At 47.0% G+C, this 26,884-nt stretch overlaps 5 protein-coding genes across 5 annotated transcripts; 4 read left to right on the forward strand and 1 right to left on the reverse strand.

The window, feature by feature from the left end:
* Positions 1-9,454: 9,454 nt before the first annotated feature.
* On the forward strand, positions 9,455-10,395 carry CCR75_004772 (uncharacterized protein; the record flags this gene model as incomplete). Its single annotated transcript, XM_067962858.1, has 2 exons — positions 9,455-9,600; positions 9,666-10,395. Exons 1-2 carry the CDS (start codon positions 9,482-9,484, stop codon positions 10,393-10,395), a joined length of 849 nt encoding a protein of 282 aa, XP_067819353.1. The 5' UTR covers positions 9,455-9,481.
* Positions 10,396-16,883: 6,488 nt separating this feature from the next.
* Positions 16,884-17,078, forward strand: CCR75_004773 (uncharacterized protein; the record flags this gene model as incomplete). The annotated part of the gene is made up of 1 exon (XM_067962859.1): positions 16,884-17,078. One exon carries the CDS (start codon positions 16,884-16,886, stop codon positions 17,076-17,078), a length of 195 nt encoding a protein of 64 aa, XP_067819352.1.
* A 1,318-nt stretch (positions 17,079-18,396) lies between these two features.
* CCR75_004774 (uncharacterized protein) lies at positions 18,397-18,818 on the reverse strand (the record flags this gene model as incomplete). Its single annotated transcript, XM_067962860.1, has 2 exons — positions 18,397-18,744; positions 18,777-18,818. 2 exons carry the CDS (start codon positions 18,816-18,818, stop codon positions 18,397-18,399), a joined length of 390 nt encoding a protein of 129 aa, XP_067819355.1.
* Positions 18,819-19,371: 553 nt separating this feature from the next.
* Positions 19,372-21,351, forward strand: CCR75_004775 (uncharacterized protein; the record flags this gene model as incomplete). The annotated part of the gene is made up of 1 exon (XM_067962861.1): positions 19,372-21,351. One exon carries the CDS (start codon positions 19,372-19,374, stop codon positions 21,349-21,351), a length of 1,980 nt encoding a protein of 659 aa, XP_067819354.1.
* A 1,119-nt stretch (positions 21,352-22,470) lies between these two features.
* CCR75_004776 (uncharacterized protein) lies at positions 22,471-25,278 on the forward strand (the record flags this gene model as incomplete). Its single annotated transcript, XM_067962862.1, has 1 exon — positions 22,471-25,278. One exon carries the CDS (start codon positions 22,471-22,473, stop codon positions 25,276-25,278), a length of 2,808 nt encoding a protein of 935 aa, XP_067819357.1.
* Between the last annotated feature and the right edge of the window lie 1,606 nt (positions 25,279-26,884).

Genomic DNA, 26,884 nt, shown 5'->3' on the forward strand with positions numbered 1-26,884 from the left:
CGTTCCACAAGGAAACGTTGACCACCGTGGGAGTCCACCAAAGGTTGTGGTGGAGGAGGGAAAATTAGATCCGAACCGTATGTCGGATCTAATGTCGAAGATCGACAAAATGGATCACTTCCTCCATGATTTGGAGGAGGGTCTTGAACACGAGCGCGGTAAGCGTCGCTCGTTGGAACAGATGGTGCAGAATCACCATATCGAGCGGTTGGAAGACCGTTCGAAGGGTGCGTACTCCTTGTTGGAGTACGAGCGGAACTATCATGCTGTTCGCGATGAGCTGTCGTCAGCTCATCGTAGTTTCGAGGATATTCGGAACCGGCATGAGAAACTTCAGGTTCAACATGAGAACCTGGTTCGCGATCACAAGAATCTTTTGGGGATTCTTGAAAAGGGTGGTCAAATCCGTCCTCGGAAGAAGCCGCGTACTGATGGTACGGGCGGAGCCGACCAACGTAAAACGTAGGATGCGTTCGCATCCTACGTGGCAATTCTATTGTGTACGCATTGCCTCTGCGATGCAGTACACGGAAAGGCCCAATGAACTTGGGTAGTAGTTTACTGCTACCCACATTAGTGACTGCACGCCTGGGTAAGTTTACCGTAGAGAGTAGTACGAGGTCATTATTTGTAAAGGAAAGAACGTTTGCTCTTCCGTGTTTGTCTGCGTTCCGTTTCTGACGGTCCACTGCGTTAGCAATGGAGTCCTGTTTGAAACGGATTACTGATTGTTGGCTGGCGGTGGTTCATGCTTACTCATTTGTTTCGTCTTTTCCGGCGCTTTCGCCACTTCCGTGGATCTCTGTCTTGTTGGACTCCATGGGAAAGTCAACTATCTTTTCCGCGTTGAATATGAAGGATGGCTCCTATCAGGTACTCATGAGAAAGTCCGATGTAGCCAAAAACGGCAGTAAGCACCCCAAGCGGTTACTTTGGGAGTGGCTTTTGATGCCCCAAGGTTTGAAAAACTGTAATGGGCCTCTCATTACATGTCTTAGTACTTACCATAGTACATATCTCAAAGGTGCTGGGCACCGGAGATGAGACGGAGGGAAGCGGGACATGTCTCTACAGGGTAAGACATGGGAGCCAGGGCTAAAGATAGCCAGTTAGGCTCTAGATGAAGTGATGACGCCGCATCGTCATTACTCATCTTCCTAGAAACCATCTGGCGACACTGCATCGTCGACATGAGAGTTTTAAGTTCAAGTTCAAAGCTTCCCAGTCGAAGTTCAAGATTTACATTCAAGTACAGAATGATGGTTCCTGCTTGGGAACTACACTGGTGACGCGTCCGACGTGTCTTTACCGGTTGAAGTGAGTGGCGTGAGCCAGTCACTTTGCAGGGAATTTTCCACAGGACTTCAAGTTCAAGGTCCTATGGGTTGAACCTCAGTGTACCCAAGGTTTTATATATCAGTTCGTAGGTTTTATTCGTGCATGTGTAGGTTTTACTTGTAAAACCTCTAGGAGCCCTTGAGGCTAATTAGGAGTAGCGACAGGAACCATAACAGCTTTTCAATTCAGTTGTCATTTAACCTCCAACTTCGCAAGCGCCCTCCAACGTTTCCTCCCCACGGTTCAGTGTCATCTTGTAGTGAGCTGAACAAGGGACTTGGCCTAGTCCCATTACACCTGGTAGCACTTTGAGGAGTCCTTTCAACTCCTTGACTGGCCAGTGTGCTCTATTTCCTATTTTTTCCACGGAATCATGGATACATTGAGAGAGAACTTCCAACACCTATTCGATCCGGAGTGGGCGGCGTATGAGCGCATGGTCACTATCTTCGGCGAAGCAAGTGTGATCAACATGTTGAACACCTTCAATCCCGAAGCGCAGGAGTTGACGGCGCTCAACTTCATGCACCAGGAGGTTGTTGGAGCGCAACGGCAGACCACAACTCCTGCCGCAAGAGTTGCGCCTCTAAACCTCGATGTGAACCATTACAAAGGTGGCGAGAATGAGCCCCTTTTACGTTGGTTCGTTGAGATGGATACAGCCTTGAAAGTTCGGCAGATCTATGATCCCGAACATCAAGTTGCTTTCGCGATGTCGAAGCTCGGTGGACGTGCGAAAAGCTGGGCATTCGGTTGTCGACTCACCGACCCAGGATGCTTCCCGGACCATGAAGCCTTCAAGTACGAGTTGAAGCTAGCGTTCGAGCCGCCGAAGATCGAATTCCGAGCTCGAGCTGAGTTTCTGTACCTGCGCCAAGGACGTCTGGAGTTGCACGACTACGCGCAACGCGCTCGATACCTAGTGTCGAGTATCGTGAGCGAACCAGTCGATTATGCCACTTAGGTCGTCACGTTCATGAAAGGTCTGAACGATGGTCCAGTGAAGACTCAGCTGTTCCGATAGTATCCGGAGATGATGGAAGACGCGATCAATCGCGCTCTTCAGGAAGAGTTCAGTCTTCGCCAAGCTCGCATCCACCAGAGTTCAACCCGGCAGCCGCGCCAGCAGTACCAGCCGCGCCAGCAGTACCAGCCGCGCCAGCAGTACCAGCCGCACCGGCAGTACCAGTCACGCCAGTACTACGACGGACCCGAGCCAATGGATCTGTCCGCTGTGTCCACACAAGCCAACGGGAATACGCGGTCGATAACCGATTTTAAGTGTTTCCGATGTGATCGGATGGGCCACTTTGCTCGAGATTGCCGAGCATTTGCACCTGATGTGAAGGAAATGGGCAGGACGGTTGTTCGATTCGCGGATGGATCGACAACCCAGATGGTGAAAGAGTTCTTACTCTGCACCTGGGATGTGAAGGTTTCCGAGGAGAAGATGAATTTATCATTCTCGATCTCGATGACAAGTACGATATGATACTTGGGATGCCATGGCTGATGCGCTACCAGCCAAAGATTGATTGGAGACGGCATCTTATCAGTGTTCAAGGTTCGAATACAGTGCAGTGGGAATCTGCTGATGAGGAACAAGTACTATGGGTATACGCCTCGGTTGAAGAAGTTCCAGATCCCTTTAGTGATTTCGCGGCGTGCGATGGCCCCGCTTCTTCATAAAAGTGGATCTGTTGAGCACAAGAAGGAAGCGCACCGACCAAGAAAAACTAAGAAGACTCAACCGAAGTCGGGGAGAGTCGCAACGAATGAAAACGTTCAACTCGTTCGTTGTGATCCGTCATGCGAAGCTGGTCCAGTTGAGACACGTACCTCTGAACAAGGTATGCATTCTCCTGCCACGCTAACTGACGAACGAAATATCAACGACTTTGATGTTTCAAGCGAAGAACATGTCCAAGCTATTGCTTGTGACGATGTGTGGGTGGGACAGGGTGTCTGCAACGTGAAGGTTCATAATCCCCCAAAACTCGTTAGCAAGTTTGCTCTCTCTGGGAGAAATGAGCAAGAAGTCTTTCCTCCGCAGTCTCAAGGATGGCGAGATTGCCCAAGTGTGTATGATCGTTGCGGAAGCCGATCGCGAAGAAATAAATACTTCGTCCAACATGGACATGGAAGTACTGGAAGACAAGACCCGGATTAAGAGATACGAAACTCAGTCGTGGGATGCGCTCAAGGGAAACCCAGTGTACGAACTTGCTTTGGAGTTTTAAAGATATCTTCCCAGACAAGGTACCAGAGGAACTCCCAGTGGACCGTGGAGTCCATCATGAGATTGACTTGTCTCCTGGTAGCAAGCATTGCGTCACGAGATAGTGGCCATTGCCGAAGGAACAAGTCGAGGCAATCGACAAGTTCTTCGAGCAGCGTCAGACAGCTGGTCATGTGCGTGAGAGCAAGTCTCCGCACAGCAGCCCAACATTCTGTGTTAAGAAGGCAACGGGTAGTTGGCGAATTGTTCATGCTTTCAACAAGCTGAATGACGCCACCATACCTGCTCGGAAACCTGTTCCTCGGAAAGACATGATTCTTGACGGGATGCTGAATAGCACAGTCTTCAGCACCTTGGATTTGTTGGATGGGTTCTATCAGATCCGAATGCGCGAGGCTGACGTTCCTCTGACAGCGGTTAGCACGCCAAGCGGCATGCTGTGGGAATGGCTCGTGATGCCACAAGGGTTAAAGAATGCGCCAGCGACGTTCAATCGCATAGTGACAAACATTCTTCGTCCCTTACGTGACTTTGCTTCGAGTTATTTTGACGACATCTTCGTCCACAGCAAGGCCACGTATAATAGTGCGGACTTGGATGTTCACCTCGATCACTTACGACGCCTATTCGAAGTGATGCGAGAGAACAAGCTCTACGCGAATCTGAAGAAGTGTATCTTCTGCACGCCAGAAATCCCAGTCATTGGCTGCTTTGTTGGCAAGAACGGCATCCGCGCTGACCCAGGGAAGATCAAAGTGATCGACAAATGGCCTGTACCTCAGAACATGAAGCAACTGCGCCAGTGGTTGGGTCTGGCCAATTACCTCCACAAGTACACACGAAACTACGCTGACATGACTCAGCCGCTTACGTGCCTACTCAAGAAGGACGTTGAGTGGAAGTGGGAACAGGAACATGAAGTGGCTTTCGAGCTGGTCAAAAGGAGCTTGCGTGAAGCGCCAGTGCTTGCGCTTCCTGATGACAACAAGCTTTTTCATGTTTTCTGCGATGCGAGTGATTACGCCATTGGTTGTGCATTAATGCAGCACGATGCCAATGAGCGAGAGAGAGTTATCTCCTATCAATCGCGCCAATTAAAGGCAGCAGAACGGAACTACCCGGTTCACGACATAGAGTTATTGGCTATGAAATACTCTCTTGTGAAGTTCCGAGTCCACCTTCTCGGTGAAGAGCGCTTTGTGGTCTACACAGATCATGCGTCATCGCGCACTGCCGTGAAGACCCCTTACTTATCCCGGAGGATGGCACGATGGATTGCATTCTTCTCGGAGTACAACTTTGCTGTACACTACAAGCCAGACAAGACAAACATTCTTGCTGATGCGTTATCGAGACGTCCGGATTATGACTCTCGATTGACAGAGGATGTGCCAAGCGCCCCCTGCGAGATTTGTCCAAGTGATCAAGAATCTGTGAACGCTACCGAAGTCCAAGCTCGCTCATCTGTTCTTGAGGACATTGCACCAGCATACAAGGACGACGAAGGTTACTTAGTAATGCTGCAGTTCCTCAAGAGCTTAACGGAGGATAAGCTGAAAAAGCTATCTCCAAGAGCGCGATCACGGACCCACAGACATTCCATCCACGATGGTCTACTCTGTTATAAGGTTGACGGTGACGACGTGCCAAGAGTTGTCGTTCCAAATGACGAAGAACTAAGGCACCGTCTGTTGTTTGAGTACCATGACAGCCCCCCTGAGGTCACTTTGGTCGCGAGAAGACTTTCATGAGCCTCTCTCGCGACTATTATTGGCCGCATATGTACAAATGGGTGCGCAAGTACGTCCGTACTTGTGAGGTGTGCCAACGCGTGAAGCCTCCGAGTAGTACTCAGGCACCACTGCGGTCACTACCGATCCCAATTGACCTTGGAAGTCTGTGAGCATGGAATTTGTGTTCGGACTTCCTCGCGACTCGCAAAACCGGAACGGCATTCTGGTGATAGTGGACCGATTCAGTAAAATGGTTCATCTGATTGCCGTGCCGGATACCATCGATGCGGAAGAGACAGCACAAGTCTTTTTAGGATACTGTCTTCCGACTCCATGGGTTGCCTGAGGAGATCGTCTCGGATCGAGACACCCCGATTCACCTCCGCCCTATGGCGCGCAGTTTTTGAGCGCCTGGGTACGAAGTTGTCGATGTCGACAGCTGCACACCCTGAAACGGATGGGCAAACGGAGCGTGTGAATCGCGTGCTGAAGGACATACTGCGAAGTTATGCAACGTCATTCGAGGAATGGAGTGCCTTCCTCCCACTGGTTGAGTTCTCGATCAACAACTCAACGCACGCATCTACCGGGTACAATCCCTTCTATATCAACAATAATTTCCACCCTCGCGTGCCAGCGACACTCATGGGGGCGGTTTCTACTCTTGGTGGGGGAGGAACTCCATTGGCAACGGAGTTGAACAACCTCGAGTGCGACGGATATACGGGCCAATTTGACGTTTTGGACTCCACGTCAAACATGCCTCGACGAGATCAAAAGCGGATCAAAGACTGTCGGCAAGAGACAAATCATCGGTAAGTTTGTGCGCGACGCAATTGCTCAAGCCCAAGATCGGCAGAAGGAGCAAGCGGACAAGCATGGAAGAAAGAACATGAATTGTTTCAAGGTTGGAGATCTCGTCCTACTTAGTACGGGTAACCTTCCTGAACATGCAGTGTCCAACCTTGGTAGCAGCAAGCTACTACCTCGGTTTATTGGACCATTCAGAGTTCTGAAATGCAACGGGAGTGCCTACACCCTAGACGTCCCTACGAGTATGCGTCTTCGCCCAACACAAAAGATTTTTTAGATTCAATAGAAACACTGAAAGACCTCATTTTTATTAGTAAAAATACCTCTTCCTTCTGAGCTAGATGATTTACCACCAAAGAAATAGAAAAAAAAGAGTTGCAAGCGGATCAGGTACAACTGTTCAGCAAGTAAATACGCTACCATTCTATGTGGGCAGACTGAAGCCATACTTACCAAGTGGGTCTGCTGACCCTACTTCAACCATTGAAGGTGAGCCACTTGCTGTCGAAGGGTCTCGACCTGCTCGCGAAGAGTCGCCAACTCATCGCTCTGAAGTTGCTTCTCGGCATAGAGGCGCTGGGGGACATCAAAGGATTGGTCCTTCACAGACTCGAGAGCAACGAGACGAGTCTCGAGATCACCGCGAAGAGTGCCCAGAGTTGAGCCAGCCTCCTCAACGACACTAACAAGTCGAACATGGCTCAAGCCACGGATCTTCTAGGTCTCCTGCAACTTTAGGGCATCGTCCTGAGTCTGCTGAAGCCTCGATTCGAACTCGGTCTTCGACACGGAAGCCTGTGTCGCCTTCGCTTCCATGGCATCATGGCGCGAGTCACACTTGATCGCATGAGCCTCAAGGTTTGACAGCGAGTCTTCAGATCTGATGAGTGCATGTGCAGCTCCTCAATCTGCTCGCGATGAGCGCTCTTCCACTTACAGAGCCCCTCAATCGTTTTCTCGTTCAGCTTCACCTCCGTTGATTGATTCTCACGGAGAACGACGGTGGCTGGTTGAGTCGATTGTTGGTCACCGAGACCATCTGACTCCGTCGAATAGCCGCCGAAAGAAGAAACAGACTCGTCGCTTCTTCTGTGTTCGGTGGCGTGGCTGTCAGCCGAGCGACGACACTTGGGAATCACGTGACGCCCTCGTGGCTGACGTTACTGACGTCGTGCGTGAGTATGAGAGCGACTTGTAGCGTCGGCTCTGTCGCCGCTGCCGTGGCCAAGTTGAATTGGTCCACGTCCGAGAAGGGAGTCCATTCGATTCTTGTTTTCAAGAAACACGAAGGATATCCACGAGTTCTCTTTCGCTGCCCTTGATTGACGCGGATCATCACGGTTGTTGATCCGACGCCAACAGCTGAAGCGCTCACGGTAGAACTCTACACCACCCCGCTCGGTAACGATGAGTGCAATGTCGTAGAGTCCACCGTTAAGCCTCTGTCGCTTGACAGGATGCTCAGTACGGCAAGGGGCTTCATGAGGACTCCTGCCTGAGTCACTCACGGAAGGCTGGGACGGTCGCTTGGTTCCTCGGTCGCTCATTTTGAAGTGAAGCACAGCCAGCTTTCCTCTTCCATTTGAAGCGTGAACGCTCCTTTAATGGGGGGAATGATGGAATGGGCCTCTCATTACATGTCTTAGTACTTACCATAGTACATATATCAAAGGTGCTGGGCACCGGAGATGAGACGGAGGGAAGCGGGACATGTCTCTACAGGGTAAGACATGGGAGCCAGGGCTAAAGATAGCCAGTTAGGCTCTAGATGAAGTGATGACGCCGCATCGTCATTACTCATCTTCCTAGAAACCATCTGGCGACACTGCATCGTCGACATGAGAGTTTTAAGTTCAAGTTCAAAGCTTCCCAGTCGAAGTTCAAGATTTACATTCAAGTACAGAATGATGGTTCCTGCTTGGGAACTACACTGGTGACGCGTCCGACGTGTCTCTACCGGTTGAAGTGAGTGGCGTGAGCCAGTCACTTTGCAGGGAATTTTCCACAGGACTTCAAGTTCAAGGTCCTATGGGTTGAACCTCAGTGTACCCAAGGTTTTATATATCAGTTCGTAGGTTTTATTCATGCATGTGTAGGTTTTACTTGTAAAACCTCTAGGAGCCCTTGAGGCTAATTAGGAGTAGCGACAGGAACTATGACAGCTTTTCAATTCAGTTGTCATTTTATCTCCAACCTCGCAAGCGCCCTCCAACGTTTCCTCCCCACGGTTCAGTGTCCTCTTGTAGTGAGCTGAACAAGGGACTTGGCCTAGTCCCATTACAGCGCCGCACTATCGCATTCCGCTGAGTTGTTGCTCATGTGATGCGTTAGCACTGTGGTTCTGCCCCATTACTTCGTTTTTTATCAAGTGGTCCTATAGTGACCACTCTATTTAATGACATTCAAAGTGGTTGTCGTTTAAGGCAGGGGTGATATAACGGGGTGTATCGTTACATGAAATTTACATTTAAAGGTTGTTAATTAATATATTATCTAAAGGGTAGATAATATTTGGAGAATATTACTTTGCATGGTATATTCTAAAAGCTTATCCATTGGTAGATATAGACCATTATATCTACTTTCTCCGCGGTCCAATCAGCGCTGGATGCGTGCAAAGATAGAGCAGATAAGACTTGTATTACATGTGTTATATTAGTTTATAATTATGTTCGTATGAAGTAGATAGACAAGAACTTAATTATATAAATACAGTTTTTAATTAACCCTCTTTAAAAGCAAGTGTTTTAAGGAGAGTCTTCCTCCGCACGTACTAGTGTACGTGATGTGACGTGAGGCACCATTCGCACTGAAGCAGTGCGATGTGGACTTGTACTGAAGCAGTTTAAGTCAGTAGTGCCCCGTTACAAACATTAGCTGAGGCATTTTCTTCATCATTAATCTAAAAATGACCTACTAGCGAAAGAATCGCACGTTCTGTTTCGAAGAGCGCTAAATAGGTTGTACAAATTGGCTAAGCTTTTAAATCTTCGGAAATTAAATCACATGGCGGAACGTTAAGCTATTCGGTCGTGTTTCTCAGCATCTTGATTGTGAAATTTCCCATAGAAACCCTTTGCTCGTCCAGCGTTGCAGCCAATATACACGTTTCGGTCGCTAAGCAAGTCATTTTATCGGTCGCAGCTCAGGCGCTAGAAAAGCGCCATTAGGCTTTCCTCGTCACCAAGTCTTTTTAATAAATTTGTGAAATAGCTCGGACTACCAGCTTCGCAACTTTACTGAGTGTACTTAACAATAGCGTACTTAAAAATAGAGTACTTAAGAATAGCGTACTTATAGCGACAATATTAATCCTGAAGGATCGCAGAGGATAAAGCACTTGCAAGCACGTGCAGCGATGGAGAAAAAACACCACGTTGTCATCAATATGTCGGGCAATGGCTCACTAGATGTGGCTCTAGCTCGAGAGGAGGCGCTTCATCGTTTTCGAGACATTAATTGGGCCACCTACACGCGGTACGCGATCGTTTAAAGTCCGTTTGACAAATTAGCGTCTTAATTCAGTAACGTCATTCCAATAGTGCGGGTGGCTTCTCTCTTGAAAAGACTGAAATTGCCGCGCTCAAGGATCTTGAATGTGTCATCCAGCCCACTTTCGACGGTACAATGAACGTGAGGACCTATGCGCGCTTTTTTCATGTTAAATTCCCGACTAATTCCCCTTGTCTAGACCAAAGTCGTGGACGAATTCCTCAGTGGTGCGTGGGAAATCATCCATTCCAACATCATCAAAATACTATAATAAACTGTTTCCTGTGCTTTCGCACCGTCATAGTTTCTGGCTCACTTGTGGGCAGTGCACTTCTCAAGTTGGTGAAAAATGTGACAGAACTGACCGTACTTAGGTACTGTCTTGCTCGTATGGAAGAGCTCTTGCCTGGTACGCGCCAGTATAACGTNGAGCTGCTAGGTAGCAAGCTCCACATGTCGACCGCAGATCATCCCCAGACCGATGGCCAAACAGAACGTGCCAATCGGGTCGTGGCGGATGTCTTCCGCACTATAGCAACTCCTAAAGAGTGGAGCAAGCAATTGCCCTTTGTGGAGCTCGCTATAAATAACAGTGTCCACGCCAGCACGGGTGAGACACCGTTTAACGGACTTCGCCATCCTCGGACGCCAGTCTCGTTTGTGCGCAGCCCGAGTCTTCGTGGGGAAGGGCCCCTCACTATGCTCGGTGCGAAAGAGGGATATCCCATGAGGGTATCATCTCAAAGACTGAAACTTGCCCTAGTGACCCTGCCAGTTTAGCAGTGGTCAAGAAAACTACGCCTTATGACCGACCTCTTGGCGGTGTCATAGGCGAGTTTGATGCTAAGAGCGTGAGCGAGGCTCAACGATTTATGGATGAGCGATAAGCCATCACACGTTAAGTCCGTGACGCAATGGCAAGTTTACAGCACAAACAAAAAGAATATGCTGACTGAAATGGTCGCAAAATAACGAATGCTTTAGAGTGGGTGAAAAAGTACAAAAATACTGCTACCCTACCTAAAAATGCAATTTCGGTACTACCTGGAGGTACTACGAAGTTGCTGCCGCGTTTCATTGGGCCCTTTACGGTGGTAGAAGAGGTTGGAGATCTAAATTATAGGCTCACCCTTCCCCGTATATGAAGACGCACCCCGTATTTTACGTGGGTCTTCTGAAACGGTACGTAGACCCAAATGAGGTCACATATCCCCATCAGGCTAAAGAGACCGATGGTGACGCCGATTGTGAGTCGAGCGTATTTTGGGTGAGGGAGACGGAGAAGGCAAAAAAAAATAGAAGCCGACTGAATCCTCCCACCACGAATATGACTCGGAGAGCGAGGGGCATCACACAAGATACGCGGATCTCTCAGCAATATCTTCTCCAGGAAGTCCAAGCGAGTCTTCAGTCGTTCATAACCCTGATGATCCTTCGTCGGACATCCTGAAGATCCGAGATCAGTCGCGACACTTGACCCTCGAGATTCACAATACGTCGTTCAGCAGCGTTTAACGCATGCGACTGAACGGACGAAGGCAAGGCAGCCGCGAGTAGGTGGGCGAGATCGCCAATCCTATCGGGCGACACCTGAACTGATGAATGCGGGTGGGAATCAACGCTTCCTTGTTGGAAGTTTGCTTGCCCACCGCTCCGTGAGGCAAGGGTATTAGGTCCTCGTCCAATTGAAGTGTTACTTGAAGCGTTTTAACTCTTGGGAACCGATCGATACCCTACGTATTGATGTGCCCGGCTTGGTGGCTGCCTATGAAAAGGAGCACCAGCTGAGGCCACTTCGCTAGTCTCAAATGGACTAACCGAAGTAGCGTTGTGAGAAGAAACAGGGGGTACAGTATCACCCATGATTTTTTTCACACGCAAGCGGGCGAAATTAATTCGCTGCGATCGCTGTTTCGCATCGGAATGCGGATGAATGCGGCGCAAAAATTCCGCCTCGTATTGGTCGAACGTTTCATTTGAGCGCAACACGACCGGGATCGGGAAAATACGCCGAAGCGATTTTCCCTGAGCCCTCTATGATTGAAAGACGCCATAATAATCATGTGCGTCTACAAGAGCGCGCTCTAGGAGCGACGCTCTTGGCCCGTTTAAACGAGGCCATTTCGATGGAAGGGGCATCTTTGGAATGCCACCCGTAACATAGCCACGTTCTAAACGACTGGCTTGTGACACCGACTAAGCATTCACGAGTCGTCGGCGGATCTTTAGGCTCCGAATCCTCTATGTCAGAACCATTATGGATTATAGTCTGAGCACAAGGCGTTGTGATTATACCCAACGAAGAAGCGACTGCGCCTTTATGGGCAGCGCTCTCATTACCTGTCGCTGCGCTTTTCAGCGCAGACGACGGGACAGCATTCGTGAATGCTGCTGTCCCCATGTTGTTAGCCATGAGAGAACTTTAGATGGGCAATAATGCGCCATCATCCTTCCTCATGAGCTCGTTGTCTGCATCACTACTATGAGGTGACGGCAACGGTGTCGACTCATTGTAGTCGACAATGAGCGAAGGATGAACATCTTCACTGTTAAAGTGCGATGGATCCCTTAGCCCTATTTACGTGACAGCAGCAGTAGTTACCGGCGCTTTGACTGAGGCATTAGACGCTGCCGCCGTGTTTACGCGGCGCGTGCGCTTAGTGCGAGGTTGAGTGGGCGTCTTCGCAGACGTCCTACCAACGTACCCCTTTCGGTGGCATCTTTGGCGCCGAGTATGTGAACAGGTCGCTAGGGTGATTGAATGAACTAGCGGCGCGTAAAGCTGCTCGCAGTTCCTCGTCCTCTTTACGGAATTTAAAATGTAAATTCGTTCTTAAAGAGGGGGATGGTGTAACGGGCTGAAGTCGCCCTAATGTTACACAGTCCCCGTTAAGTACACTTGGTGTGCTTAAGGGATGGCCAATTACTTAAATCAAGTAATTAGACCCACCACTTGGGTTTGGTTCACATTTGTGACATACCCTTGTGTATGTGATGCACATGGGTGCATTCACATTAGGAGGGGTGACGCCCAGCGTCATCCGTGATGACGGCTAGCGTCATCCGTTACGCGAAGTATCTAGAAAGATAATCTCGCAATACATATCAGTGTTATCTATAGAGATGACATTTTAATTGGTAAAAACGGGTATATATATTCAATACGATTAAATATAAATCAGTCTGAAAACTACTTCCTACTTGGTAAGTGCGCACGAGGAGCTGGATTACCACTCCCGTGACGACACTTAACCAGAGTACTTAGTGTGTTGGGTGAGGTCGCTTGCGCGCCCACCACAACTACCTCACTGCACGCAAGAGAAGCAGGTTAAAACGCTTTCTCGCTGTGCTAGGGTGTGTGCGTTAGTAGAGCGTGGCCGCATTACGACGTGCACGCCTACAAATGGTGTTTGGTTGCTAAAAACGACTCACCGTCATCTCTTCATACATAAAGCCACGAGTACGCAATTCCACGCCGAAAAGGACCGGCTGCCCATTTCGTGTGATGGTGTGGCTCATCTAAACGGATTGAGTCTCTCGGTCATTTGTGCTACGCAATGCTGCTGCAGTCCCCAAATACCGCAGGCACACAGAAGAGCTATTGAGACTTGGTGTACCCCCGAGGATTGTTCTCTGTGATCTACATAAGCAGCCGAGAATGCTAACTACAACATAAAACATTTACAAGATTCAAATGTCTATTACTCGCTCATTTTTAAACGGGAAGACTCCAATGCTAGCTTTCCTACGCCAAGTGGAAGCTAACAAGTGCGCTCATAAGTACCAAGCAGATCCTACTGGCCACGTGATCCATTTAGGTTTGGCTAACCCAAATTAATCGCATTGGCAGACGTTATTCCACGGTGTATGTCATGAATTGCACGTATAAGACAACCAAGTGGGGCTTCCTCTGTTATGTGTTGTTGGGATTATGGGACTTTCTATACAGCTATTGTATTCACAATATTGGAGACATTTCTCGACAATGCATGGGCTATGCAACAACTAAGTAACCTTTTCACGCATTTTTTGATTCCTTTTCCTCAAGTTATGTCCATTGATCGAGAAGTGTCTTTAATAAATGCAACTCAACAATCTTTTTCAGCTACTTGGACCATTGAAAATAACGCGTTAGAAAATTGCGGGGAATTCTTTAATCAGGATGCCTGGGGTAATTTTCGACAGATTTGGCGGGAATTCAAGCATGCTAAAGCAGAGGAGATTTATAAGAAATTTTGGTTTGAAATTCGAAGGTGCAGGCCTCAGAAAGTCATTGTAAATTCGACTGATACCCGGCTCCCATAAAAATATATGTTTGTTCAAGCACGACATACAAGACATAACATTTTAGAAGTGCAACGACAGCACGTGTGAAAGTGATTATCCAATGTTAAAGACATTCCTCTTTTAAATGTCAACTGGCAGCTTCCAAAAAGTCTTCTTACGTAATTCAACAAGCTGTTCAACGGCAAAAGCATGAGCATGATACGAAAATTGAAATCCAGAAGAATGCTATAATAGGTAGCTTCATGGAAGTCAATTTATTAGTGGCATTTTTCACGAAATCTCGCAATTTGCAGTACATCGTGTTTTTAAAAAGTATCTTCAAGCACAATTGATGATCAAGTTAGCCAACGCACCAAGCAACAATTGAAATTTGCATTGGGTGTTCACGAGTTCCAATGGGAATGCCTTGCAAGCATGACATCATGCGAGTTTTGACAACTGGAGAGGAACTCCAAATAAACCAATTTCATCTACAGCGGCACCTGGATCTGCCAATAATCTCTTGACAATGGCTATGGGTGACATTCATGTGCGGGTTTTTTGGACTCGGTGCTGCACAAGTAGAAAAAAACTTACATCACAGCAAAATGTCATAGCAGTAGAGATGATGCGGCTTTTAGTTATCAATGTGCTTGAGCCCTCTATGAAACCCAGAACACGCGCCGCTCTAGGTTAAAACATGATTCTGAGCACTACAACACGGCGGGGTCCTTTTAAGCTCAATTCCAACAAAAAGGCCAAACGTAATTGTGGATCATGTGGACAATCTGTCCACCGTCTAGACGGAAAGAAGTGCTCATTGGTGGGAATCTTATGAAATTGCAAATTTAACAAATGAGAAAGAATTTAATCAGAAAAACGAAGGCAAAGGTAACCGCTACCATGAGACAGGTAAACCCGCTGCAACGGAGATCAGTTTGATGAGTTTCACTTTGACTTTTTGGCCAATTTGACACATGTGTACACTGATAGAAATTGTAAATATTGAGCGCTGGCTGTCAGCTTCGGTTAACTACATAACTCATACATGCAAATGCGCAAAATCTACCAAGTATTGACTTGAAGCAGTAAGGAAATTAACCAAGTAATGTGAAGAGAGGAATATGCCGATATAACGGCTAATACGTTTTCAGATAACATTGAATGGGATGGAATAGGTGCAGCGCCTTTTAGATTTTGTATGTTGATGCCTTGCCACGGTCATCTAATTAGCACTGCATTTAATCGGCCAGTACATGAAGGCGGGCATGTCTTTAAGCGGCCACGCTATACTTAAGCACACACCCTAACACAGTGAGGAAGCGGTTAGACCGCCTTCTCTTGCGTGCAGTGAGGTTGGAGGGGGATCTTTGGTATGCCACCCGTTACATAGACACGTTCAATACGACTGGCTTGTGACACCGGCTGAGCACGTTTACGTGTCTCGGCGGAGCTTTAGGCTGCGAATCCTCTATGTCAGAACCATTATGGATTATGGTCTGAGCATAAGGAGCTGTGGTTATATTCAACGGAGAAGTAGCTGCGCCTGTATGCGCAGCGCTCTCCTTAATTGTCGCTGCGCTTTCCAGCGCAGACGACGAGATAGCATTCGTGAATGCTGCTGTTTCATGTTGTGAGCCATGAGAGGAGTTTGAATGGGCAATAATGCGCCATCATTCTTTCTCATGAGCTCGTTGTCCGCATCACTACTACGAGATGATGGCAACGGTGTCAACTCATTGTAGTCGACAATGAGCGACGGATCAGCATCCTCACTGTTAAAGTGGTATGGATCCTTTAGCCCCGTTAACGTGACAGTCATTGGACGCGACCGGCGAATTAACGCCACGCGTGCGCTTAGTGCGAGGTTGAGTGGGCGTCTTCGCAGACGACCAACCAACGTGGCCCCTTTTAGGTGGCATCTTTGGCGCCGTGTAAAATACAGGTAGCAAGAGTGAAAGAGAGAACTAAGCGGCGCGTAGAGCAGCTCGCTGTTTCTCTGTCCTCTTTGATGAATTCAAAATGTAAGTTCGTTCTGAAAGGGGAGGATGGTAAAACAGGCTAAAGTTGCCCTAATGTTACACAGTCCCCGTTAAGTACACTTGGTGTACTTAAGGGAATGGTCAATTACTAATTTAAGTAATTAGACCCAGCACTCGGGCGTGGTTCACATTTGTGACCAACCCATGAGTATGTGATGCACATAGGTGTGTTCACATTAAGAGAGATGACGGCTAGCGCCATCCGTTACGCGAGGTATCTAGAAAGATACGCTCGCAATACATATTAATTTTTATTTGTAGATATGACATTTTGATTGGTAAAAATAGGTATTTTTATTTACTACGATTGAATATAAATCAGTCTGAAAACCGCTTTCTAAGAGGTAAGTGCGCACGAGGAGCCGGATTTACCGCTCCCGTGACGACACTTAACCAAAGTGCATAGTGCGTTGTGTGAGGTCGCTAACGCGCCCACCACAACTACCTCACTGCACGCAAGAGAAGCTGGTCAAACCGCTTCCTCGCTGTGCTAGGATGTGTGTCTAAGTAGTGCGTGGCCGCATTACGACGTGCCCGCCTACACCGCAGCTCTAATGGCTTCTTCATGTTGGAAAATGGTGTTTTACATGCTGAAAATACCGCCAGGTCACAAGCCATCAAGAAACTGTCTCTATTCAGGATTGACTTTCATTTGTATATTTTGGTGTGTTGCAGGGAACAGAAGCCGGAGGGTGAGCATACCATTTTGCAGGAGCAAGTAGCAACCGCAAATCAGGGTGGTACACAGATAATGTTGGCAACAAACTTACTCCTTAAAAACACTTCTGTGGAGACCTTGCTAGCGTCGTTTTGAAAGGTTATGAGCCCAATGGCGGGTGAGGAAGTGTTTAGGGGCGCAATACCCGATTACGCTGGGAATGCGTATGGGAAGAAGCGCAAGTAGCTGCTCGCGAAAGGGGCGTCACTGAGGAAGAGTACTTGGGTGCTCGCGAAAAGGGTATGCCAAGTGTTGAAGCCTTACCAGGCTGCGACATTGCCGCAGAGCTGGCTAGGATTTCTTCGCGTTTGGACTCTATGAATAAAGAGCGTCAGGGACCAGGACAGTACCATGCTGAGACCAAGGTTTACCACCTCGTAATTTGTATGCAGGTGGATTTGGGTCATGACGCAGGCCCCACAAAAGTGGACCTTTGAGTTGGTAGACAGACATCAAGTTTTTCGCTACAAAAGTGGAGTACATGGTCCAGGTGCGCGCGCGTGGCGAGAGCAGGCTCAAGCGAATTACCAGCAGCAGCTCGCGTATGAACGCCAGCGTATGCAGCCCCAGTCTTGGCATGAGTTGCATCAAGGAGTTGCTGAGTTGCACCAATGGGCAGAGGGGCGTCGAGAAGAGTTACGGCGCAGGAGCAAGGAGCAACTGCAGATCAGGGTGGCAGTAGGTATGACACAGATAATGTTGGTAATAAACTTATTCTTTAAAAACACTTCTTTGGAGACCTTCCTAGCTTTCTATTTAAAAGTTCACCATCCTCAAGTGCGATTCACGTAGTTCCAGGAGGCTTATAATAACATTTTTCAGGAAGGTGGATAATTGACGGTAGATTTCAATGTTGCTAGTCGTGCGCGGAGAATTCAATGTTGCTGTTTGTGCACGGAGATTTCGACGTTGATGTATTAAATGAAATGTGATGAGCTGTAAACACGACATTTGATTGGCTAAAACTGAATTGAGTGAGTTTAGGAAAAGCGAGGGTGAGTTTACGAATTCCCTAAATATACTCCATCGTAAGCGTCGAGCATCGTTTTGTTTTGCTTAAGCATACACGATATCACGCGGCTCGGGAGCGTAAGGGAAAATGTCCTTCGACTATGAAATTGCTATAGTACTGGTGCCCTGCACGCCTAGGTTGCCTATCTCAACAAATGTGATGTAACTTTCTAGCTATTTCCAATTATTCGCATAAAATAATTCGAAGCACTTGGCAATTGCCAAGCTGTTTATTCATCAAAAAAATAAATTAAGGCCGCGCGCTTTCGAAGTACGAGCCAATAGTTTACTTTTACTTAAGAAAATCAAAAAATAAAAACGAAAAAAAAAACAATAGAATTGCAAGTAAAAGTAACTTTTCTTGTCCCAATTTACATGGCAGAATTGACTTGGTGCCGACCCCCATCACCACCAAGTCAATTCTGCCATCGCATTGGTTAAAAATCTCTTCTGCGGTACCGTCATAATGGGCGAGCGGATTGGAAGGGTTTTTGTATTAATCAAAAATATGCGAGTTGGAAAATGCAGCCTGCAGACACTTAGCGATGCCAATGTGGCTCTTTGGCGAGTCTTACGGAGCCTCTGTCGGGGTACCAATGATTTTCGCACCTAAAGCTTTAAGAACGTCTACTTTCTCGAGGCTCGTTTATTTCTATACGCGTTGGGGGATAATGAGACGGATTGCAAGAAGACTTGAGATAGTTTCGGACTTACCTGGCAGCGTAATGATGCAGTGGTAGCCCTTTATAGCAGATGCAAGCGCCAAGCCAATAGCTTTAGTAGAATCTTCATTAGCATCGCTAAGTAGGATTTTTTGAAAAGATAATTATACGCATCAGTGTTGTCTGACTTTGGCTCGATTAGCGTGTCGCCAGACTTGATACGACCCGAAGTTTCAGCATCTTCTATCATACGCTTGCCTACGCGATCTGTGGTAGATCCACCGGCGTTAAAGAACTCGCACTTTGCAAGCAATTCGCATTGTAAATGTGCCTTTTGCCAATGCTGTGGATGGGAATAATGGGCGTCTGGCCGACCGCTGCCTGGAGATGAAGTGCGCAAGTCAGCAAATGAAAACGATTCATCGCCACTCTTACGATAAAAAAACGAGTACCATAAATCACCATAATGTTGCTGTCGACGTCGAAGAGAACTTTCGACTCCATTAGTACATTCGCGACACAATCTTGCAACCTCATTGGTGGGGTGGCACTCTTTCAATCAGAAATGCCACTAAACAAACATTGCGTCCCTCGGAGACCGTATATTTACGTCCGCGCGACATTCAGATCACAACAAATTGCTATCCTTCGCGAAGAAACGCTTTTACGTCGTCAGAGCGTTGATTTGCATCGCGTCATTGGGCACTTTCCGTCGTACTTCTCGCAAGCTTACGAATTACACCCGCTGCATGGCGAAATTCGCCGACTTTATTACTTGGACCACCCTCGACGTTGTGTACGTACATTGACTCGTAGCAGCAGCTCATCTCCTCTTGAAAGAGAAACGTGGCGCGTGTATTCAAACTGACTCGTTCCCGATCTCGAGTGTTCCTTACTAACATTAATGTCACCGTCTTTTTTCTATATGTTTAGCTTATCCAAGCAATTGTATCCATTTTCACTTTGTTTTCTACAAGACGTTACCATCTCGCGTAACCCAATATAACCTGTCACGTTACAGCGGTTACACACCGAGTACACTCGAAGCCGGACGACGATGGAAAGTATTAGAAATAATACAATCGACGGCGATAGTTCCAGTGGCAGTCCAAAAGACATTCACAGTTTGATACGAAATCAAAAGTGTTTCCTAAAAGACAAAGGCCTTTGTAACCCCGAACTCGTCGTTAACACGTCGACACTTCAAAGCGAAACGACGTTTGTGAAGAAGAATGCAATTCGCCGTTTCGACAGCATGTTAAAGAAGAAAATGGCGTTAGCACGCTCTTGTAAAGATGGGAATGGACCCTTGTCATCAACTGTAGCAGCTCCCAGTATTGCTGACAAATTGAATCAAGAAAAGTGGCCTGTCAAAGTGTGTAACCCTCGAGCGGGTACAAAGGCACAAAAAAGGTTACAAACTGGGTTACAGTGTCAAGGACGCATAAATGCAAGTTTATTCGATATACTAGAAGAATCAGGAGAAGATTCCGAGACATCCAACAGCTCATATAGCTCATCAAATAGCTCGGAGCACACGGAAATATTCTGTCAACGGTTTTTATATATATCGTCTGCAAATTCAAAGCAATTAGAAGGGTTTCCATTGCTACTACCGCCACATTCTCGTGATTTCAAGTCCGACCTCGAGTCAGGAGCGAGGAATTCGCTTCCAACCATTAAAACAGAAGTTTTTAAGCTCGTAAAGCTTGCAAATCCAGTCATTTGGACCTACGTACTCGAGTTCTTTCCGTCAATCGTAAGCATGACACTCGTGGGTCACTTGAAGTCGCCCTTAACCAAGCAATATCTCGATGGCGTGGCACTTTCGACCATGGTTTTGAATCTCACAGCCATTGGTATTGGCTTTGGCTTAGCAACGGCCATGGATACACTCTGCTCGCAAGCTTACGGTGCCAAGAAAGCAAAAAAGCTGGGGATTTATCTTCAAAGTGGACTCATTGTCCTTGGTGTCACGTATCTTCCTGTATTCCTTTTAAATTGGTACACCGAAGCATTACTCGTAGCTATTGGCCAGCCAGCTCAAGTCGCCGCATTTGCAGGTCGTTTTAGCCAGATTTTATTACCAGGGATTCCAGCTTTATACGTCTACGAATTATTCAAGAAAGTTTTGCAAGCACAACACGTCGTGTTGCCAATGGTTTATATTGCTGTGATAAGTAACCTCGTCAACGTCTTTCTAGGGGGGTATTTGACTTTTTACACGTCTTGTGGATTCGATGGCACCGCAATTGCACGTCTCGTCTCGGACCTGGTCCTTCCATTCAGTCTCATTCCGTATTTTTATCAACATCCTTACGTTTTAGCCAAATGGTGGCCTGGATGGCATGTACACGAAGCGATGCAACACGTGAGTATTGTATTGGAACTCGGACTTCCAGGTGCCGCAATGTTATTGTTGGAATGGATGTCGTTTGAAATCATGGCGGCTCTTGTGGGGTTGTTGCCACATAGCATCATGGCAATCACCGTGCATTCCGTACTCGTGAATGTCTCGACCTTTGCATTTAATTTTTTTCTTGGCATTTCTGTGGCGGCAAATGTACTTGTGGGGACGTACTTGGGAAGCAACAAGCCGCAACATGCGCGAATGGCATCGATGCTTGGCATGGTCCTTGCCGTATTGTTCTCGGTGGTGCTAGCAGTCGTTATCGTTGCGACACGGTACTTGATTCCCGCGATTTTCATTAATGATACCGTATCGATTGCATCAAGTGGCCACGCAATCCTCTACCTCATGCCGTATCAACTATGTGATGCCCTTAATGCTGTCATGCAAGGCGTGCTTCGCGGGACAGGACGACTTTCTCTCGGCGCAACGATCAATTTATTCTCGTACTTTGTACTTGGGCTGCCTCTTGGCACGTATTTTGCATTTTCAATGGGTATGGGCGTCCCGGGATTCTGGGCTGGGTTGACGATTGGCATCGTTTTTGGCTGTGTTGTGTCATTTGTCAAGATTTGCGAGACGGATTGGAACGGCATGGCTGATGATGCGCGCGTGCGCACTAGCTGAGAGGCAATCGACGGTGACGCAGTTGAGTTTGACAATGTATTGTACCGACGCAAAATGCTTTACCTTTTTTTTTCAACATTTTAAAACCATAAAACGGAAAAAAAAAAGTTATTTTTTTGTATATCTTGACAAGCCCAATCAATGCTGGTAATTTCAATGCAATCTCCAATACAAATTTAATTTAAGATGTATTGCATTTTCAATCGTCGCTTTGAAATTCTGCGCATCAAGTTTGTGCGAAAGGCTGTTGCTTACCATGCTACGACCTGTTTTCTGAGCTAAGCTTTATAAAAGGAAATTTCTTCGAGAACTACAGCAATAGAAGTGTGATTGTTACAATCGTGCAACTTGTGTAAACGATTGAAGATTACAAACAAGGACTTGGTGGCAAAGAAAAGACGAAAGTCGCATTTTACTCGTGTTATGACAAAAGTCCGATTTTTAAAGCTAAATTCTTTTTTTAGTGACAACTTAAAAGATGCCTGCAGCAATTCTGATAATTATTACAGCGATAAGCCCAAGAGGACGTTGCATGTCAGAAAAAAAGATAGGATCTCGCAAAGATCGACGTTTAAGTTGCATAGCCCCTCGATTACGGATGAATCTCTGTGCATTTTAGTCACGATAACTGGGCTCACAATTTCCATTTTTAAGATGTGAAAGAGGACAACAACCACAAGTCGTTGTACGCATCCGCATAGTTTAGTGTCCAAAGATGTAATACTTGCCTTTTCTCGGGGAGGCGACACGTCGGTGAGCCGCCAAAAACAAGCGAGCAAAGATGTGCCGTATAGTGATTAAGGCTTTTTAAAGACCACTTAAGACAAGAGCGATACAGCACCGTTAAAAAGGACAACGTGAGATCGTTCGACAACACGATTGACCACCGACTTGACGTGTCAGCTATTTAGCTGAGCCTTTGCGAGGACACAACAAAGTCCCATCTCAAGAACAAAGCCTTGCTTGAGACGAGTTTAATCCAATGAGAGCGTAGAAAAAGGTTTTAACGTAGACTACGGACCACTTAAAAGACCGTATTGTAGTCCAAAGAGTGGAATTCTACAATGCGCATCGTCTGTTCGATGCTTCCTTCTTACTCGACACGTCTCTTTAAATCCAATGTGGGCAAATAGCAGTATGATCAGTGAAAGTGGGTGTAGTGAAAGTTCACGAGGGGTTCGTCTCACGTGCGACTCTAAGCAACGACGATTGACTATAACGCAAGAAGCAAACACGTCGCAAGCGTTGGGCTGGAACCTCCAAGTGTCGGACCAAGACCTCGTAACGGATCTCTTGGCAACGCTTCCAAAGCTCAAAGCTGCCGTCGACGACCATGAAAATCGAGCCCCAAATTGGCTTCGCAAATCCAAGAGTGGCGACGCAGTCGAAGTCTACGAGCTCCTTCCAACTCGCGATGGCAAAGGCGATGATATGGATCTCGTCCACTCAATCGTCGCTACCATTGAAATTGAGTGTCATTTAAACGAAGTATTAAATGTCTTGACAAGCCACAAGACAAATCACGACTTGGAAGCGTCCATGCGTGCGATTATTCCCAAGAAAAAGATTCGACAAGGCGAAGTATTGCTCGAACCCCATGCCACAACATTGGATGGAGCTCCCATTCGACAATCCCACGTCCCTTCGAATCCAAAAACAACTCGCACCGACCCAGACGACGCGGAGCGCAAAGTGCTCATCAGTGTCAGTATGACGCGCTTTAAATCCAAGCGACGACTGGATGTTCGAGGCCGGTTACGCAATCGCCATCAACGATTACAAAAGTTGTGTCTCGCGACGCTCACGCATCCGTTTGAAGGCAAACAACGCGCCGTTCATGTGATCAAGACACTGCCACGATCCGTGCATGATCAACTCGCACCGATTGACGAGAAACACCAGAGTCGATCCGTTCTTGGGAGTGGCCTTCGTGGTCTCGATCATATTTCCGTTGGTTTTGATATCCAGACACGAACCGTGCATTGTATTGGACCACGAGGCGCTGTCCAATCGACACGAATCATTGCTCACGGATACGCGTCCGTCACGCCGCCCGAACACTTTGGTCGGCAACAACAACGGACCATGACAACGTATAGTCCCTCGGAATTGGCGTCGTATCGCTCGGCGCACGCAAATGCCGAAGCCAAGCACGTGATTGAGCTCTTGACGACGTCTCTCATGCAATTTGAACGTGTCATTCGTCGTCGACGACTGGGTTTGCAAACCTTTATGAAAAACCACCCACGAGACCGCGACACTAGTCATCGTGTCCAAACGTGTGAAGTCTGCAACCATCGGTTCTCAATCCTACGACGGGAATTCTACTGTCAACTCTGTGGCCACGTGTGTTGCGGCGAGTGCTCGAAACTGTACGAAGTCGAAGAATCGGTCGGTCATGTCACGAAAAAGCGGCTCTGTGTGCGCTGCCTTACGAATGTCAACTCGTGTGTATTTGAAGACGAAGACTTTATGACGGCGCTTGGTCCAGCGGTGATTCATGACGACGACGAGCACGACGTTGAAAATACAAGTGACGACTGTGGCCGTCGTGATTACAACGATACGTACGCAAGTATTGGCTCGACAGTCGCGTGTTCCGAATTTGAAAGCGGGGACACTCCCGACGATCCCGACGTCCCACGCGACACCAAAAGGGAGCACTCTCGAGCTTTACAAACACTCGATCGGCTGGTGAACCTTTCGTCTCAAACGTTTAAGAAACCAAGTTGTTTCGAACGCTCGCGGCTTACCAAGTCACAATTGTATCAGCAATCAAACGCGTCGTCTTTTGCGTCAATGCAAAGTGATTGTACGCAACCCTCGCTCCAAGCGTCGCAAGTTCACGAGTCACCGAGTCGGTATTCACAGAACGCACGCGAATTGAAAGATTCTCAACTCACACAGAGCCAGTTGAGTCAAACGCAGTCGGAATCGCCGCGGAAATCCCATTACCGACAAAGTCACGAGTACGTATCCAACCACGCTCGGACACGAGACACGCAACTTACACAGAGCCAGCTAAGTCAATCCCACTCCCGCTTTCAAGACACCCAACGTCAACTGCACCACTCGTCACAGTATCAATTCCACGACTCGCATGTACCTCCTCGTCAACTCGGTCAATCCCACTCGGATCGTCGTCAACTCCAATCGAAAAACAAATCGTCCCACCTTCCTTTGAACCGATATAGCCATCATCCAATCCATCACCCGTCTCGCTTTCAACAAACCTCGAATGACGAAAGCGTTGTCGCACAGCTTCGTGCAGATGTCGAAGATCATCTCAAACGAACGCTTCGCGCCACATTTCACGAAACGAAACAAAATTTATCGGGTCCGAATGAATCGCAATTTTCCATTGCACCTCCTGAACGCGATTATCAATTGGAATTTGATGGAAGTCAAACAATGTCGCCTTCCCATCCGTTGCCACCAAAGCCGCTACCAGCTCAAGAGCGAAGACGATTGCAATACGTTATAAGCTCAGGGGCTCTAAGCCCGACGTACGATCGTAGTGCCTTGAACATGTTGGCACAAATTGGGGCCGCGCACTTAAACTGTCCACTGGGATACGTGACTATGATTGACGAATTTACGCAATACGTTGTTGGACTGCACCCCCACGGAGCCATTGGAATGTCCCTCCCTCGTGAAGAATCAATGTGCTCGTACACAATTTATCACGAACGTCCGTTAGTCGTGAAAAATGCTTTGAATGACATTCGATTTAGCCACATGGGGTTTGTGAGCCAAACGGGACTTCGATTTTATGCGGGATTCCCAATTCGAGCACCGGATAGTGCCGTGGTGGCGACACTTTGTGCTGCGGATTATAAGCCGCACAAATTCATTTCGGCGAAACAGTATGCCGAAATGGAGGCATTGGCCGACTTGGCAAGTACGCTCATTATCACTCGAGAGTAGTAAACATGATTTTTAGTAGGCAATTCGAAATAAGTTACATTCGAGTTTGAAAATCGACACTAAGACCATTTAGTGTAAAACTAAAATACTCATTATATATTCTCATATCGACAAAAAAATTCGGCCATGTATGAGGAAAGCTTGGTAAGGGAATGGTTATTCCTTCGGTTTGGTCCACACTTTTTGCGCTAATGAAAAACCGAGCTTTGCAAATAGCGAATACAAGCAAATATTAAATTGCGATACAGGCCAACCCGATTCAAAGAAGCAAGAATTTTATGTTAGGTAATGTGATTAATGCCACAGACCAAGTAAATGGTATTTATTAGATTTTGATAGATTCAAAGGCAGTCGCCTTGACGTATAGCACGCAGATTGACGTACTTTATAAGTAGCTAGTGATGTTTCGAGGGCTATTAATGAAACGGGGCACTGCCGACTTGTACTGCTTCTGTAACGGGGTGAATCGTTACATGAAATTAGCACTTAAAGGTTGTAAAGTAATATAGTATCTATAAGGTAGATAATATTTGGAGGATTTTACTTTATATAGTAATATCCTGAATTCTTATCCATAAATAGGTATAGGCCATTATGTCTATTTATTTTGCAGACTAATCAGCTGTAGAAGTAATCAAAGAGAGTTACAAGATAAGATAGAGATAAGAATTCATTTACATGTTTAGTATTAGGTTATAATTAAGTCAGCATTTACAAAGATAGATTAAGAGACACTTAACTATATGAATACAGTTTTCATTTTACCCTTTTAAGGTTAACTTGTCTTAAGAGAAGTATTCCTCTGCACGTACAGTGTACGTCTCCTAACGTAAGGCACCACTCACAAATGAAGCAGCGTGAAGTGGACTTGTGCTGAAACAGTACAAGTCGTAGTGCCCCATTACAGCTTCAGAACAAGTCCAATACGCACTGCTTCAGTGCGAGTGTTGCCTCACGTCACTTCTAGTACACTGGTACGTGCAGAGGATGTGTAACGGGCTAAAGTTGCCCTAATGTTACACAGTCCCCGTTAGGTACATTATGTGTACTTAAGGGGATAATCAATTACTAAATAATAGTAATTAGACCCAACGCTCGGGTGTGGTGCACATTTGTGACCAACCCTTATGGATGTGATGCACATGGGTGCATTCCCTTTAGGAGGGATGACGCCCAGCATCATCCGTGATGACGGCTAGCGTCATCCGTTACGCGAGGTATCTATAAAGATACGCTCGCAATACATATTAAATGATATCGATAGAGATATCATTTTAATTGGTAAAAATAGGTATTTGTATTTAATTCTATTAAATATAAATCAGTCTGAAAACTACTTCCTACTTGGTAAGTGCGCACGAGGAGCCGGATTACCGCTCCCGTGACGACACTTAACCAGAGTACTTAGTGTGTTGGGTGAGGTCGCTTGCGCGCCCACCACAACTACCTCACTGCACGCAAGAGAAGCAGGTTAAAACGCTTTCTCGCTGTGCTAGGGTGTGTGCGTTAGTAGAGCGTGGCCGCATTACGACGTGCACGCCTACAAATGGTGTTTGGTTGCTAAAAACGACTCACCGTCATCTCTTCATACATAAAGCCACGAGTA

Source organism: Bremia lactucae, linkage group LG15 (genome assembly GCF_004359215.1).
Source record: "Bremia lactucae strain SF5 linkage group LG15, whole genome shotgun sequence".
In the NCBI taxonomy this organism is placed as follows: domain Eukaryota; phylum Oomycota; class Peronosporomycetes; order Peronosporales; family Peronosporaceae; genus Bremia; species Bremia lactucae.